General features: G+C 42.7%; 1 protein-coding gene across 5 annotated transcripts in view; it reads right to left on the bottom strand.

The window, feature by feature from the left end:
- CEP85L (centrosomal protein 85 like) overlaps positions 1 to 16,499 on the bottom strand; it is a 152,738-nt gene that overhangs the window by 110,804 nt on the left and 25,435 nt on the right. The window contains exon 1 of one of the 5 annotated variants that reach the window (XM_056342605.1): positions 8,663 to 9,017. The exons of 3 other annotated variants lie outside the window; for them this stretch is intronic. In XM_056342605.1, the coding sequence (XP_056198580.1) occupies positions 8,663 to 8,711 (49 nt within the window). In that variant the 5' untranslated portion in view covers positions 8,712 to 9,017. Of the gene's footprint in view, positions 1 to 1,743; positions 1,987 to 8,662; positions 9,018 to 16,499 lie in introns of those variants that run through there. One more of the 5 variants, XM_056342608.1, reaches the window with a different exon arrangement.

Below are 16,499 nucleotides of genomic sequence, written 5' to 3'. Positions count from 1 at the left end.
ATTTCACATTTGGCACACAGACTACATGTATTACCTCATGCCTGCTATGCTGGCTTGCCTCTTTGTCTTTGCAGTCAATGCACTATTCACCCCATAGAAACATAAAATGGTATCCTTAGTTTCCATTCTCTTCCATATAGTAAATGCAGAGGAGAAGACTACCTTTTGAACTTGAAACTTAAAATATGAAGAGGGGAACATCCAGGAAAATAAACACATTAAGTTATGCTTAAACAAACTTTGAACAGCGAGCCCTCAGGACATGCAGTCAGTTCCTAGAGTGTGTTAAAAAGCTGTACACTTGTAGGTGACCAGCTGAATACTCTTCCTGTCAAAAAAAAAAAAAAACCCAAAGAAAAAGACAATCACAGATTACCATCTATGATTCAGCCCTTCTTGCAGCTTAACTTTAATGGCATTCAAAACCACAATCAGGTAAGTTTTTCTCCAAATTGTTTGCCATTCCAAGATTTTTCTTGCAGAATCACCTTTGCACTCCCTCTTTCTGTTTAAAGAGTTAATTCGTTCTCCTCTGTGCATAGGCAAAAGTGAAGTAAGTATAGCTGCTAGAATGAGTCAAAATATACTAAATGGTTTTAAGCAGCTCCCACACTTACCAGAGTGGATCAAATACAGGAGTCTAGCATTCTTACTTTTTTTGAAAAAGAGCGTAATTTCCCTCCTCCTTGTAATCAGATCTAAAGATATCCTTGATGCTAAAATACATGAAGACAGAGATTAAAAAAAAAAAAAAATAAAATTAAATACTTCACTCACATAACACTACAACTTTCTCCATCATTTTTTAAAGAGGTCTAATGTGTATTATACACACAACAGGATCTACTTTAATATGGACATATCAGAGAATGAGCCTCCAGACTACAGTTTCAGTGCATGCCAAGAGAAGGTATGCGCATCAGGTAAGGGACTTCCCACATTGCGACATTTGTGTTAAAAGGATGAAACTCTGACTTCACTTAAGTCATTAGGAGATTTTTCTTACAAATTTCCAAAGCTCATGCCATAGGGCACTTTTCCCCAAGCTCAGCTTCTCTGCTTCCACTCACACCTATTCAGTATAAGCAAGGATGATACTCTGGAATTTAAAACAAAAGAACAGTAGTTTTCGAAAAAAAATAACAATCCTTCACACTGTACACCAACCCTACCTAGAACACTTCTAGTCAAAACCAGTACTTCTTGTCTTGTCATCTTCACAACTATAATCACTTCCGATTTAAAACTTTTCAATAATTCTACCGACCACACTAAAGCCCTTGTTCAGTTTGGATTTTCACATAATTAAGTGAATAGAAAGAGGTTAAGATCACAACTGTTAGCTTTCTTTTCCATAAAGTCTCTAGCAAAAGCAGTGAAGTTTTAAGAAATGGCATTTTCAATGCCTTTTAGTGCTTCTAGCTGGGTCACTATACTCCCACTGTTTTCTTACTACCCACATAACTGTCAGGCCTTTGATCAGTGCTAGTCACTGTACTTTTATATAAAGCATTAATTCTTAACTATAAGAACATCTCCTAAGGTTCAAAAATGCCAAAATGTATAAATAGCTTTGTCATAGAGTAGGCATTCAGGAGAAAAGATACCATCTTCTAAAGAAGGGGGGGGGGGGGGGGGGAAGGCTTATTTATTCTGAAACATTCGTAAAAGCTGCAACTTTCCACACCATCTGGAAACTATGCTACAAAAGGAGTAAAGCAGACATTAAAAACATAATGATACCTTATAAGGAATCTCAGATCTGCCTCCAGGACGACTCAAGAATGTTTCTTGTCTGAATACTACACCACCGGTCTCTTTACATATTAGGAAGTTGAAAGTTTTAAAAGCATCGTTTGCTTTTCTACGTGCATCTGTTAAGTCTCATTCAGGTATTTTCATCGATAAAGAGGCAGCACAACTTTTCCTTGACACTACCTGCACTGCCCTTCGTCAGCAAAATGAGATGGTCTCCTACTACCTCTCTAGTCATTACCCATTCTTCTCAACTCATTTCAACCCATATGCAAGTCTACTAATAGGTGGAAGCTACACTGTCCAATGGAATTAATGTCACTTTTTCCTGATCCTCTCTCTTAATCCTCCTTGGCCTTCACAGTAAATCTGAGGATTAACTATATACTTCCTGATGTTATCAGCAGTGGCGATGCAAGATGGTGCTAGGTTTTTCCATTATCCATCAGCTGACCCAAGAGCCAGCCCATGTGACTTCAGGTATTCTGTACCCACCTGATGCTTCCTGCTGCAATGTCTCATACTGGGGTCAGGCAACTGGAAATCCCCCCTTTGGTATTTGTTTAACTTTATTATCCTCCTGGTCCAGCTTCCCAAACTAGCTTGCCATAAGGCTGAACAAGTGCTAGAGCGGGTGGAAGTACCCAGAAGGGTGGGAGCTACTACCCACCAGATAATTTCAGCTGTGAAATGAAATTGTACCCTGCAATCCACCCATATACACCCCTTCAGACAAAAGAAGGGGTTCACCTGTCACATCTTTCCACATTTCAGGGAACACCCTACCTCGAAAAGAAAGAATTCTCAATGCTTGCCCTTCCTTTATCTGTGTTAATGCCTCCTTTTACAGAATGGTCATTCAATTATCAAAAAACAGCAAAGATCCCTGGGGAATGAGGATAAGAAAGATGCAGTGCCACTTACAGCATGGCTGGCTGCAGAGAAATAGGTCACTTGAGCGTAGCTGTGCAATCAATACGATGTTCAAGCCCAGGCAACCAAGCCAGATGCTGCAGAGAATGTTGCCTGGAGAAAACTAGTGTCTTCAGGGGCGATTCCACAGGGATCAGCAGTTCCGAGGGATGTGAGGGATGATGGGTCAGGACTAACACAAACCTAAGCACACTTGTGAGGGTATTTACACAAGTCATTCCCTACTGCATGTTATCTTCTCCAGCCACCCACCTCCGGGCCTCTGCAGCCGATTTGCAGTCTCCCATGTGGCACATTTATAACCACCTCAGCTTGCCCTAGACAACAAGAAACTTCCATGCAGAAGCCTAAGACAGAAATCAGAACCTGATACCTCCGTACACCTTTTCACATCTCCCCCCAGCGCTGGCAGGGATAAACTTCAGGGCTATACATAGTATTATTCCAGGCACCAAAAAAAAAAAAAATACTCAAAATGTAATGGCTTCCTTCTACAGAAGCCGTACCAGACGCAGGTGCCCAGGTGCTGATGGGGGGCTGCAGGGCAGCCTCTGTGAGGGGCGGCTGGGGCTGCCCGTGGCAGGCACGGCCAGTTCCAACAGCCCCACCGCAGGGCACAGCCGGGCCCTTGGCAAAGCATATGCAAGGGCAGGCAAAACACTGTGGGAGCAACGAGTGAGGGGGTGGAAAACAGTGTGAGGAACAGCCCTGCGAACCCAGACATGAGAGCAGAAGGGGAAGAGAAGGAGCAAGAACTCTGGGCACCTGAGCAGAGAGTCCCCATCAGGTCCCACAGATGCCAGGTTGGAGTAGGGGAACAGTACGAGGAAGGAGGAGTACGGAGAGGAGCTTTCACGGACTGACCTCAAGGTCCAATCTCTTTTGCCAGGGACGGTATCTGGTGAGCAACCCCCCTGTCTTCATCTCAGCTTAGGAGCTTTTCCATCTCCCATCCCACTGAGGAGGGGGGAGCAAGTGAGCGGATGGGCAGGCATCTGACAGCCAGCCAAGGTTAACCCACCACAGAAGTCATTAAGAAAGCCACTTTTTTAATCACGTAACAAATATACTGAACGCATTTTAAAGCTGATCACAACCACAATGACGCTGTTTTATTGTCACTGTGCATTTCAAGAGACATTTGGGCATCTGAGAGACTACTGACAACTACAACCAAGTCAGCACTTTTTCAGCCAAAAGAAACCAGCATGGAAATAGACAATTAGTTTAACTCTCCAACTACCAAACCACAGGCAAGTTACATGATAAAAAAAAGCATCCAAACAGTACAAGGCAGAGCAGTTGATACTGAACCGTGTAGTACTATCCTCTTTTCCCTAACTAACCTGTCTACAGGTTTTGCTTCCCACAGTGGCAGGTGATCACCTCTGGCTATAACCTCAAGTCATGCCAGAGCTGTTTGATTTCAGAGGCTTTCAGATACTCTTACCAACGTGCATCATTACTGTATTTAGCAACTTCATATTTTGAAATGCATGGGTTCCTTAACAGGTATTAAATGCCTGACTAAAACCTTAGAATAAATATTTGGAACCATAACAAGCAATATTTGGTGGACATAAATCCTAGGCATTCTTTGGAAAAACTACATATGCTCTTATCCTAACTAGAACTTCCTTTACCACCATCCCCTAGAGCAGACATGATGGCTCAGGCTGCTTTTTACTATAAACTCATTCTGTACAACTGTTTAACGCATCCTTCTCAAAATCATTAAACAAATGACTACTTCCTCTAATTAAAGTTTTAAATGCACAGAATTACTGAGCTAGAGGTCTACATTCAGTCAGTAAATATTTAACATACAGTTAGCATACAAGAGATTACAGCAATTGCTAACCCCTACGAACAACAATATAATACACCCTTACATTTACCCCTCTTTTCTTCCTAGTCAAGACATTTGTGTTTTGTACGCATTAAAAGAGTGGATACTATGTCCATAAAAGTGAATTGCCGGGGGGGGGGGGGGGGGGGGGCATTGTTTCTGAAGGAAGTAACTCACAGTTCCACCACCAAACATAGAATGTCATTTCACATCATTGCAACTTCTGAAAGATGGCAGAGGCCATTCTAGCAGTCAGTCCTGCAGCTGCAACATTACTTTTTTAAGCTTGGGTAATCAATCTTTACAACGCACCATATACATATGTGTATATATATATATACACACACATAACTGGTAAACAATTTGAAGTCTACCCTTGGTAACACTAGCTCACCATTTATTGCCTTGCCTAACCTGCAAAGATAAACCTGCCTTCTCAAGAAATCCCAAGAGCTGTCACATTCCCGGCTGCAGACCTCCAATAGCAGACCAATAAAACTTGTTACAGAAACAAAACTACTGGATTTCGGTCCCTGGCTCCACCACAAAGGATGAAAGAGAGTAACATCAGTCCCATCCCCCCCAGCCTGGCTATGTAGTGAAATCCATGGATATCCCAAGAAGGCTGCGCCCCACTGGCCTCACAATGTGTTGTGACCTTATTGCTGCTGACACTTTGATTGTGACATCCTTAAATAATCTTTCAGACTTGTATGTGTCATGCTCACTGACAACAAGGGTTAAGTACAAGAACGCACGTGATTTTTGGAATACGCCTTATGAACAAACCACATTGCCAGGCCTCTAGAAGGAGAGGGATGCAGGCTCCTATTTTAGGGAGTGTCAATCCCATCCTTTTGCGCACCTCACTTCTTGTTTTCACCACTTATTTTGTCACCCAAACAATTATTACCAGCCAAATTTCAGTAGTGGTCAGCTCTTGGTAAAATTGGACAGTGGAGAGAGATTTGACTAGAGGTGGTACAGTTTACCTGAAGTAATAAATATTTCTTGTTTCATTGTAACCTATATTTGTTTCACTTGCTGCAGCCATCTGTTGGACACAGGTAGCCTAACTGAATGCCTGCATGCCCCAGAGAAACAACACATCTAGATGAACACTTCCATAGGCTTTAAAGAGTTATTAACCAACTGTACATTTCAAAGGACAACAGTCTAGATGAATAAGCAAAGGGCTTGAAACACTGCATGCCCTTCACCACAGTTATTTAAATTTCTGCAGCACAGTGGATAACTGCTGCCTTTATAGAGGTATAAACTATGCTGCAAGGTTTTCAAAAACAGTTAAACGTGTACAAGAAGACTGAGAGGCTGTCAAGTCACATACATTCCAAAAATAGCAATTTAATTTTTCAGGACAGGTACTGAGACTGTAAGAAGCTGGATTTATTTTACATGGGTAAACTCTGTCATTACATCCACTGGATAAACAAGAAGCACCTAGCATAAAAAAAAAAAATAAAAATCTCAGCAGCATGCAAACAACTGAGCACGTTTTTTTCAGAGAATGCACTGCTCTTGAACTGAAAAGCAAGAACAATTTGGAAATGACAAGAGAATAAAACTGAAGGCCACAAATTAAACACTCCAAGAAGTGTCCTTGCCTGTTACATTTTAAGAAAATCAGAATTAATTTGCATCTATTACTGAAAATCTGATAATTCCCCTGTGCAAATAGTTACAGAATTCTTTAGTAGGCATCCAGCTTTGTAAGGGAATTGCATTATTTTCAGCAAAAATAGGATTTCTAAATACCCATATCCACAAGCAAAACAGAACGCTTTTCAGTAATAAACACAGCTTAACAAGAATTAAAAAGTCATTAACTGTGATGCTCCCACACCAATATTTAAAAAACAAGCCGAATCCATAGCAATTAATGCTACTAAAGAATTAAGTTTATTTTGACAAAAGAAAAATTCCTTCAGCTTGAAAAATAAGTACTTAAAACTTCTGCTTCTTAGTAGGACACTACTGTTCTGTGCTAGAATACTTTTCCCTTCCTTTTCAAAACAAAAATCTAACCTGGCAATAATATAATAGCACAGAATCTTAGTAGCCATTATCCCTTCATTAAAATACGTGCATGGAACTAATTAACTTCCTCTTCTTTAGAGGGATTACAAACATCGAGACACAGCTTCTTGACTCTTTCAATGTAAAAAGGGACTACTACGTTGGAAATGATAAAGCACAGATCATATCTCAAGGTTAAACCTTTATCTACTTGCCTTCTAATTAACCACCAACTCTGTTAGTCTATCTTATCTCAAATTAGAGATTTTTCTGCAAGTTTTGCTACCTCACACTTCTACTGCTTATAGATAAAAGTACATTTTGAACTTCATATTAACCTTGAGTATTTAAAGGAAAGAGAGTATGGGGGAGGAAAGAAAAGCAATACACAAAATTAGTTCTCAAAGGCGATTGTGACAAATAAGAAAAAGTAAAGCATTCACCCAACAACTGACTGATCAGAATTGCTTACAAATTCAATAAAGTACTAAAACACTTTATTTGACCCCAAAAATAATGGGAAGACACTGTAACAACTGGCACAATTCAAAGTTTTCTGAAGCAAATGAAAAATTAACACCAACAATCTTTGTAACTGTCTGAAGTTGGTGCCAGTGTGTGCTCGTGATACAACCTTCTGATATTCTTTACCCAAAGACAAATAACCAAGACCTGAAACACCCCAAATTCCTGCAATTTCCATCAACTTAACTGAAATCTCTGCGCCTAGCGCTCAGAATACCCAATACCTTTGCAAGCTGTAGCATAAAGATAATGTAACTCCATTCGTTTGCGGAAAGCTTTAAAAAAAACAAACAACAAAAAAAAAGACAAACCAAAAAACATAACACTTCAGTCTTCAACAAGGCAAACATTTTATACATAGAAATTAATAACTTAATAATAGTACAGAAAAAAGGAACAATGTCTTCTTTCACATTATCGGGACTGAACATTAGATTACTTGTAGAGATCCAGGCAGCTGCTGAGAACATCTTAGCAGCTCTTGTATTTGCAAGAAAAACCCTGTCAGTCGAAAGCAAAACAATCCTGTCATTTAAATAATATGCCAACTAACTGTATATACATTACACAGCCACATTTTCCAATCCCAAAATTAAAACTCGAATCCAGATTTCTGAAGAAAAAAAAAAAATATTCCAGCAGTACTACTTTGCATTTGTAACAGCAGAGCCAAACCACAGACCTTCACAGTGATCAATTACTTCAGTAAGTCAAAATATCACAAAATCTTTGCAGGAACTCTGCCAGAGTGAAGCAGGTGACAGAGTTGGCAATATTTCCAAATCCTGAGAAGGGTATCCAAAACAGTCGGTACATCGTCTTACCTGCCCAAAGGTAATGCTCATAGGGCTCTGCAAACAGATCATCAGTTTTCCTCTGCCAGTTCTGACAGCCTTTTTACAGCTGAAAGTTAGCCCACCTCCTACAGCCAGGATGTCCCCCCAGTGACAACCTACGTCCAGGCGTAACATTTCAGCGTATCCCAGCCAACCTGCAGAACTAGGCTCTAATTAACCCAGAGACAGAAGGCCGGGGGGGGACACACAACAACAACAACAACAACAACAAACCCAAAAACCAGAGAAACAAAAAAAAAGACTCGACCGATTTGATACAGGCTAAATTTTAAACGGAAAGCACTGAGACGCGCGCTTCCAGCCTCCGCCTAGACAGACTAACAAACGGGGCGGGGGTGGAGGGGAGCGGGAAGAGAAGGCCAAAACAAGGAAACGGATTATATAGGTTAAGCTCAGCTTTTACCATCCGCTGCAAGGTCCAACGAAGTAAACACCGAGCCCTCCGCCCGGCCGCCCGCCGCCTCGGGCCGGTCCCCGCGCCCGCTCCGGGAGGCCCCGCCGCCACGTCCACCCTCACGGAGCCGGGTGGGGAGGCAGCCAGCCGCTTCCTCGGACGTTTCTGTCCCTAAGAGCGAGCCGGGCCGGGGAAGGGGAAGGGGAAGCGGCGCGACGCTGTCCGCCGCCCCACCGCGGCGGGCCCGTGTGCCTCCCCCAGCCCCATCCCTTCCCGCCCCGCCGGGACGCGCCGGGGCCGCGGGGTCCTTACCCGCCTTGCAGCCGCGCAAGCCGAGCTGGGGGTGCAGCCCGCTCCACATGGTGCCGCGCCGCGCCGGGCCGGGCCGGGCCGGCCGCCGCTCTCCGGCCGCGGCGAGGCGGCGCTGCACGCTCTCCGGCGGCCCCGGCGGGCGGCCGCGGCCCGGATGGCCGGCGGCGGCGGCCGCTCCGAGTGCCGAGGGAGGTTAGCGGCGGGCTGTCGCCGCGGCGGGGGCTGCTGCCTGCCCCAGGGGCGCCGCAGCCATGGTGCCGGGCCGCGACCGCTGAGGGCGGCGGGACCTCGTCACCCCCGCGCAGCAGACAAAACTTGCTTTATTGCGCTACCGCCGCTGCCTCTCCGGCCCTGGGAGCGGGGCGGAGACAGGGGCGGGAGCCCCGCCGATGCTGCGCTGCTCGGGGACGAGGCGCTTACATAACCCAGCCCCCACGGCGGGGAAGCGGGGCGGGCGGCCGCGGGGCGCCGGGGCGGAGGGCGAGGCGGCGCTGGCTGCAGCGGCGGGTCCGACTGGCCCGGCCCGGCCCGGCCCGCAGGCCGCCCCCGCAGTGCAGCCGCACAGGCCCCGCCGGGTTCGCAGAGGTGGTTTGGGCGCTGCCGCTGGGCTCGGGGCCGCTCGTTGGCTCGTCCGGCTGCCCCCGAGCCTGCCCGGGCGGGTCCGAGCCCCCGGCGGGAGTCGCGCCCCGCGCTGCGGCCCGCTGCGCCTCGCCTCGGGCCGGCCCGCAACGGCGGGAGCCGGCGTGGGGCAGGCACTTAACTGACAGCGCTCAACCCGGTATACAGATCATTGGTTAAAAACAAAGGACATGCCTTATTCCAGAGTAACTTAACTTAGTAGACTTTACAATAAAATCACAGTTTTTCAGTGTTTGTTTTTAGTAAGAAAACTAAGTGGAAAGCAAGAAGAATTGTAACATTCATTTGAATGAACAGTTCCACCAAAAGACCCTCGGTATCACCATAAAGTTTAAGGCACAGGGCTGGAAACAAAATGCTCCTGTCAGCAACAATTCAAATCCAGCAAGAGGCTTCCCTCCTGCCCAAGCTGCTTTGAGTCTGCTCCAAATATTTCAAGAGAATTCCACAACAGCAGCCTTTGTGGTAACTGTTGCTTGTAACTGCAGCCCAGTGGTCCCCATGGTAAGCTACCTTCTGATCAAGTGTACCCTGACTCAATCAGCACTCCGGATTATCAGACAAAGACATAAAAAGAAGGAGAAGATACTTGGACACCTTGTAATTTCAGCATAACCATCCCAAAATTCCAAAACCTACCACCGCCAGGGTAAGAAGAGCAATGCTTTAGACAGCTTGTAGAGTTTGACAGACATGACAGCTTGGGGAGGGGAGGTAAAACAGGAGCAGTTCTGTGCTGGTGCCGAGACATTCACAATCGATAAATAAAATCTGTGTTCAAACGCTTCCTGCTGACCTGATGCATTTTTAATTAGTAGCTGATGATCACTGAATAGCTTTTATCTCTTTGGAAAGTTGTATGTTACAGTTCAGCACAAGTCATATTTTATTAATGCCTAGCCAGGTATTCATAATGTACTCAGTAGAAGAGAGGCCTCAGAAATACTGGCATGAGCATGTAGAAATGCTGTTTACTGTCATTTTGCCCTCTTTATTAACCTGTATAAAGCCCTTATATACTCACTAAAGACCTGCCATGACGTGCATTCCTCACCAGCTTGTTTTAACTATGGAGCATAACTGTCACTAAGTATTTTGTCAGTACAGTTGTAGAAACACAAGCTTTAAAAAGTCAGTAAATACTGACTAAAACCCTCAAATACTTAAACTCCAGGAGATCCCATCAAAACCTTCAGACTGCTGCTAGAGGTCCTCTGAATGATAAATGGTCAGAAGTCTTTTCAAGAAGGCACGAATACTGGCTTACAGTGGAAGACTAATGCAGGAAACTAAATTATTGTTGGTAACACCTCAATGAAATTATGCAGCCTTTTAACCCTGAAGCCAGCTTCAGTACTAAAGAACGTTTGTGAGAGAAAGCATGACTGGTAAGCATGAATAGAAGGAAGAATAAAAGCTAAAGTGTCTTGCAAAAGACTCAAGACCAAGAAACATGCAAACAGCTTAGCTCAAGACCTCTTTAAAGAACTTATCTGCATATAATACTTGTTGCACACTATTTTGTTGGATAAGCATGCGTACGGAGCATATTTACAGGACAATGCAGAGAGCTGTGAGGAAGCTGAATATCAAGAAGGGGAAGGCATCTAACAGCAGGCAATGAGAAAGATTACCTCATCACTGCTGAGCTCTGGAGTTTGTGATGCTGTTTTGTCATGCAGCTGCAAGAATCAGAGGCATGTCACAACCCCAGAAAACTGCATGCCTGGAAAAGGTATGGTAAGAGTTCTTCCAACTCCTAATAAATGTCACTGCAGTGTTTTTATGTACCTTGGTATTGCCATTCATGGAAGCTTTACGGTTTCCCATGTATCTCCTGTCTACTTGTGAACGATACCACAGAAGAAAAAAAATAGGTAAAAGGGCCAAGGTGAAGGTGGCAGAACAGAACCTGGTAGTCTGGCTGAATCAGCTCCAACAGCAACGCCATATCTTCCACAGTGTCCCTGCTGGGGCATCTGTGTTTTGACAGTGCTACTGCTCAGAGCAGAAAGGCAAAAAACCCATGCTTACATTTCAGCAGCCAGATAACAGAACCTGAGACGCATTCATTCTTTCAGTTGGGTTTTAAGTTATTAATATAGAAACTGGACGCAATTAGTAAAGCTTTTTCGCTACAAATAATCTCAGTGTATCTGTCTGGAAACCAGGCCAAATTGAAGTCAGTAGTTTTACTCTATAAATAAATTTAGCTGGTTAATGCTTTATTCACCATCCAGCAATGTTTTACATGTGCAGTCTGCTTATGTACACAGCTGTAGACTGGGAGCAGTATTTGCTTTAGATTTCCCAACCCTCTTGAAAAAGTGTGCTAAGTGGCTTGGACCTCCTGCAGAGATGAGTTTGTGCTCGGTAATGCTGCTGAAGCAAGCCTCTGTTTTCACATGGATCTCAACCTGGCAATGCAGCGGGCCCTGAGGACATCCCAAGCCCCTCTTTTTAACAAGTCTCTGTTGTCCCATCTAGAAGGCCCAACCAGGCAGAGGTGGTGGGTAGTACTGGCTCCAGTCCATTCTACGTGCATTTGTCCCTCTGCACTTCATGGAGCCTACCTACACTAAGGTGACTTTTATTAGCTTGTCAACTCTTATATCTCTTGGGTCTATAACAATTAGAAGCATGGCAATCTGCGTTCCAGTATTGCCCCATTCAAGAGGGGTAAAAAGGTCTCAATGCACATAGAAAATGGCGGCATGGTATGAAGGAAAACTCATGTAAGCTTATATGTGAATCAACAGTAAGTGGAAATAGCCTGCATCCCCAGATAATTATTGTGAAATGTGATGCTCCAGACAATGAATGGGCTCAAGTTCTTATTGTCTGAAAAGCCTTCTCCCCACCTCCTTCTGACACAAACTCCACCCTCTTGGCAGAATCAACAAAGAAAAATAACAATAGAAAGTAACAGCTTAAACATTGGTACTAGGCAGATGCTGTCTCATTAAGGTCAATCGCAGCACATCTCACCCAAGAGTTTGTGATCTATTTCCAGGTTCAGAAATCACATATCTTCCCCCCCCCCCCCGCCCCCCCGAGTAAAAACATAATGCTTTAAATGGCATTAAGCTGAAGCATAACCTCTGAGAGCAGCATTTTTCTTTGATTAAAGCCAGAAATGCACTCAATATTTATCCTACACACTTGCTTTTGTATTTAATAGAATTAAAGGATTATTTAAAAACCAGACACTAAATAACTAAATATTGTTCTAAGAGAATGCAATTTCCTCTATCTAATTAAGACATAAAGCATGTGTGCATTCTATCAAAAAGCAACAGCAGCATTTCTGCAAGCACATCTATATCGTAAATTGCTTCGAAATTAAAATCACAAAATTTCGGTTATTGAGTTGCTTCAGTAAGTACAGAAATCTTTTTCTTCCACCCACAGCTTTTTCAGCTGAACACTGTGTCCTGGAAAAGTCTAAGCAGCCTTTAGAAGCCTTAGAGCAATTCCTCCTGCTTTGCAAAAAAAATGTTACAAAGCAAGATGTTAAACTGTATTGTGTGGCACTACAGTTAAGAACAGTTAGCTTACTTAATAAACTGTACTCCTGCTGCTAGGGGTAGGTTGGCCTACAAAAGACTGAAACGTTCCACTAAAAGTACATTACCTGCATTGCGCAGCATTAACAATAAACTGTGTCACCTAGTATCTGCAAAGCAGGCATCATGAAATAACACAGTGTACACAATGTTTTTGTTTTTGTCTTTTCTGCAAGCAAACGAAGATTGCATGTCTTTCACAAAGGAACAGAAATTGATACCAATTTGAATATGCTTTGCGCTGTGCTTTCAGTAACAGCTTATTCCATGGGAAAGAATAAAACCAAGCAGCTTGTTGTTACCATAGCTATGGTTTATTACCAGCCTCCTGAAATTTTTTAGATTCTTCTTAATGTTCCAGGTTTCAGAGTCAAATTTTCACCTGACAAATTAGTTACATCATTTCTAGAACACCCTTGGGAGTCGGGGATTTTATGTGATTCATTACTGGTGGGTGGCTCAAACACTTTTTTTGGGTGTGCCATATGATTTTACAATAAGTCTAAGAGATTCAAATCAACCCTGTGTCATCAACTCTGATACCACAGGAAGAAGAACACATGCAGGGGGTGGAATCCAGTGATATTTAACCAGTAACTTCTGAACGTAATTGGGAATTTCCCAGGTGTGTTTTTCTTATGGGGAAAATTTTGAATTCTGTTCTACCTTCTCGTTTCTCCATCCCCTCCTCTCCCAAAGGCAGTGGGAAAGAAGAGGCAATACAGATTACTTGGGAGGAGATGGAAAGAATATGTAAAAACCTACAGGCCAGAAGCAGGTCTGCTCCTTCTCCCAGGCTTCAAGGGTTGACTCCTGAAAAGTTTTAAGTGCCTCTACCAAAGCAGCAAGCCTCTTTCCCTAGTCCCAGTGGGACTACCATATCCATCTTCCTTGCAAGACATTATGCTTCCACAAAAAATATTTTTTTTTAAATTGCTTCTCCTACTCACATTGCATGACTTTTTTTACAGTCTTTCGAGTTTTCTTGTTCTTGAATCTGGTTGAGTCACCTCCACTTTCTAAGAACACATTATCTGATTTTAGGAGCACCCATCCTTTTTTTCAGTAGGTCTAAGACAAAAAGAGATAGCAAGCTGTAAATCCTCTTGAGAGGACTGAGGCCTTTCGGTGATATTCTATAGATATTTTATACGTATGATGATGCTGAAACATCTAATGAAAGCCATATTTGGGACCTGTCTGAAGTCTTCTTTGTAATAATTAATAAAAAAATATAATTTGGTGCTTGATAGTATTTATTGGTATTCTTCTGAGAGAAAGGCCAACAAAGTGAAGAAAATGAAGGCATGAGATAACTGTGCTACCGGTCATCAGACAGGCAGGCACAATTCAGTTTCAAAATGGCTATGACAAGATCCTTTCGATTTGGAATTTTCAAAATACTGAACTTCTTGTATTTACTTTTCTGTGCTAAAATTTATGCTAAAGCCTAAGAAGCCTCAGCAGTGCTGCAGTTCAGTTTTTCAATCTGACTGCCACTGGCAATGCTTGAGTTTTTAAGTTGACCTTTTATTTCAAGGCAGTCTTGTTTGACTGCATGTTATACACAGCCAAATGAATGCAAAAGGATAAAGTACTGGTTGATATCGTTGCACAGTAACTTGAAGATTTTCTAAGCTTCTTTTTGTATGTTAAACTCTATCTCAAATGTGAAGTCACTGACATATTAGAAACACAAAACAGCATTTAGCCTGACCTGTTTAAAACCTACCTGCTTTAAAGGTTAATCAAAAAGCATCTCCTGTGTATGCAGTCACTGAAAACAAAGGATCAGACCATGCAGTGAGGTTCCTTTCTTTATCTCCACCTCAGTGCAGAAAGGAATAAATGCTGTTTTTCTTTTGCAAGAAACATCCCCACTAAATTATATAACTTTTGAGAAATGCAGAATTCAGAACTACAAGTGGCTGTATACAGGAAGGCCAAACACACTACTGCACAACCAGCCAGTGAAGCAGCGTTGTATGAATACTTGGAAATGTCTTCCAAGTGGCCACCATTATCTGCTAATAGCCTGAAATATATAGTTTGTTTACTCCAAGTCAGAAATACAACCTATGAACATTACCAGTCAGAAAATTATCTAGTCACTTCTGTTTGAGCCAAACCCAGTATTGCTGCAAAGGGATGAAATTTCAGTAAAGTCGATGGAGTTATGCCAGCGCTCAGTTTAGTCAGCTCAATGCTGTCGTATGCCTATATGTAAAAGTCAGATGGAAAAAATTATTTCATGCTTTAACTATAAATACAATTACCTTCATGAAGCTCCCTGCCCCATTTTTTCTCCATTGACTTTTATTCTACAAAAATACTGATTCTACAGTAATTCACTACTATCTACTACAGTAATGTATCACTATCATAATACTTTGTTTTCCCTCAGCAGTGAGAGGTCCATGACTAAAATGACAGGGTAGTCTATGCTAGTAAAATAAAATCCAGTTTAAAAGGACACTTTCAGACCCACCTGGCACACCCCCTGCACGTGTGCAGGAACCAGCCTGCTCCCTGCGCAATGCACGAGGGCCTGCAGCCATAGTGGGTTGTGGCACTGCTGGGAGCTTCCCAGTGTGCAGGACAGGCAGCCTTCGAAAACGCTCTTGTTTTGTTACGCCTGAGACTGCAAAGCACAATTTGTCTGTATCTTGTGCTTTATATCCTTTAGTTTTTTTAATAGAACCCACATCAAACTAATAAACATATATATTACCACACACTTTTTTAGGCAAACCCAGTTCACCCAAGAAGGTAGAAAATTACTGAAATGCAAAAAGTGGACTGTACTAGTTTGTACTGACCACAGGACCCATCCCATTCATGTCATGGGACCTCAGGGTTAGTATGTGACATACGTATGAATCCACCACAGTATCCCTAGACTGTTTTGCTTTTGACTTAAAATTATCACAGATGAGAATGTTTATTAGAAGTCCCTTTGCAACTCTGGCTTGGCTGTAAGATGGTTCTCTAGTATTCTACTTTTAACACATTGCCTGAGTGACCAAATTGATCTGGGAGGCATTTTAGTAAACATGCAACCTGATCTTTGGTCACAGAGAAAACAAGACAACATTGAACTTATAAGCATGTAACTCTAAATGTACATAAGTAAGCATGTAATTCTAAATGTACATAAATAGAAGAAGCATAAAAGTTTAAGTGTTGCTGCTTAAATTGTTGGGGACTGTCCCACTAATTTAGGAATCCCGTGATTTAAGAATTGCACATCAAGTAGTGTACCAGTCCAATACTCTAGTAAGAATATCTGGTTAAAGCCATTAAAATTAAATTTTAGAATCATAATTCCAATTTTCTGATTAATGCAGGACAGTATGATACAAATATGCTCTATACTTTGACCATTTAATTCTCAGCATTACAATCTTCTGAGCCAAGTATCAGAAGGTCAATTCAGAACATGGGAATGTCCCCCTAACTCCTGAAGGAAGACTGGTTGCTGTCTATTCACAAGGTAAGTAGCTTGAACCATCCAAACAAAATGCATTAATGGGAAGAAATTAATAGCCTATGTAAAAGTTTGGAACTGGCCGCATCCTTAAAAAACAACATTAAGTATGTGCTCCCAGTGTGAAAATTACAAAGAAAAGAAA

Source organism: Falco biarmicus, chromosome 6 (assembly GCF_023638135.1).
Source record: "Falco biarmicus isolate bFalBia1 chromosome 6, bFalBia1.pri, whole genome shotgun sequence".
NCBI classification, from domain to species: Eukaryota; Metazoa; Chordata; class Aves; order Falconiformes; family Falconidae; genus Falco; species Falco biarmicus.
The sequence above is the reverse complement of the archived record's forward strand: the minus strand, read 5'-3'. Positions and strand labels throughout refer to the sequence as shown.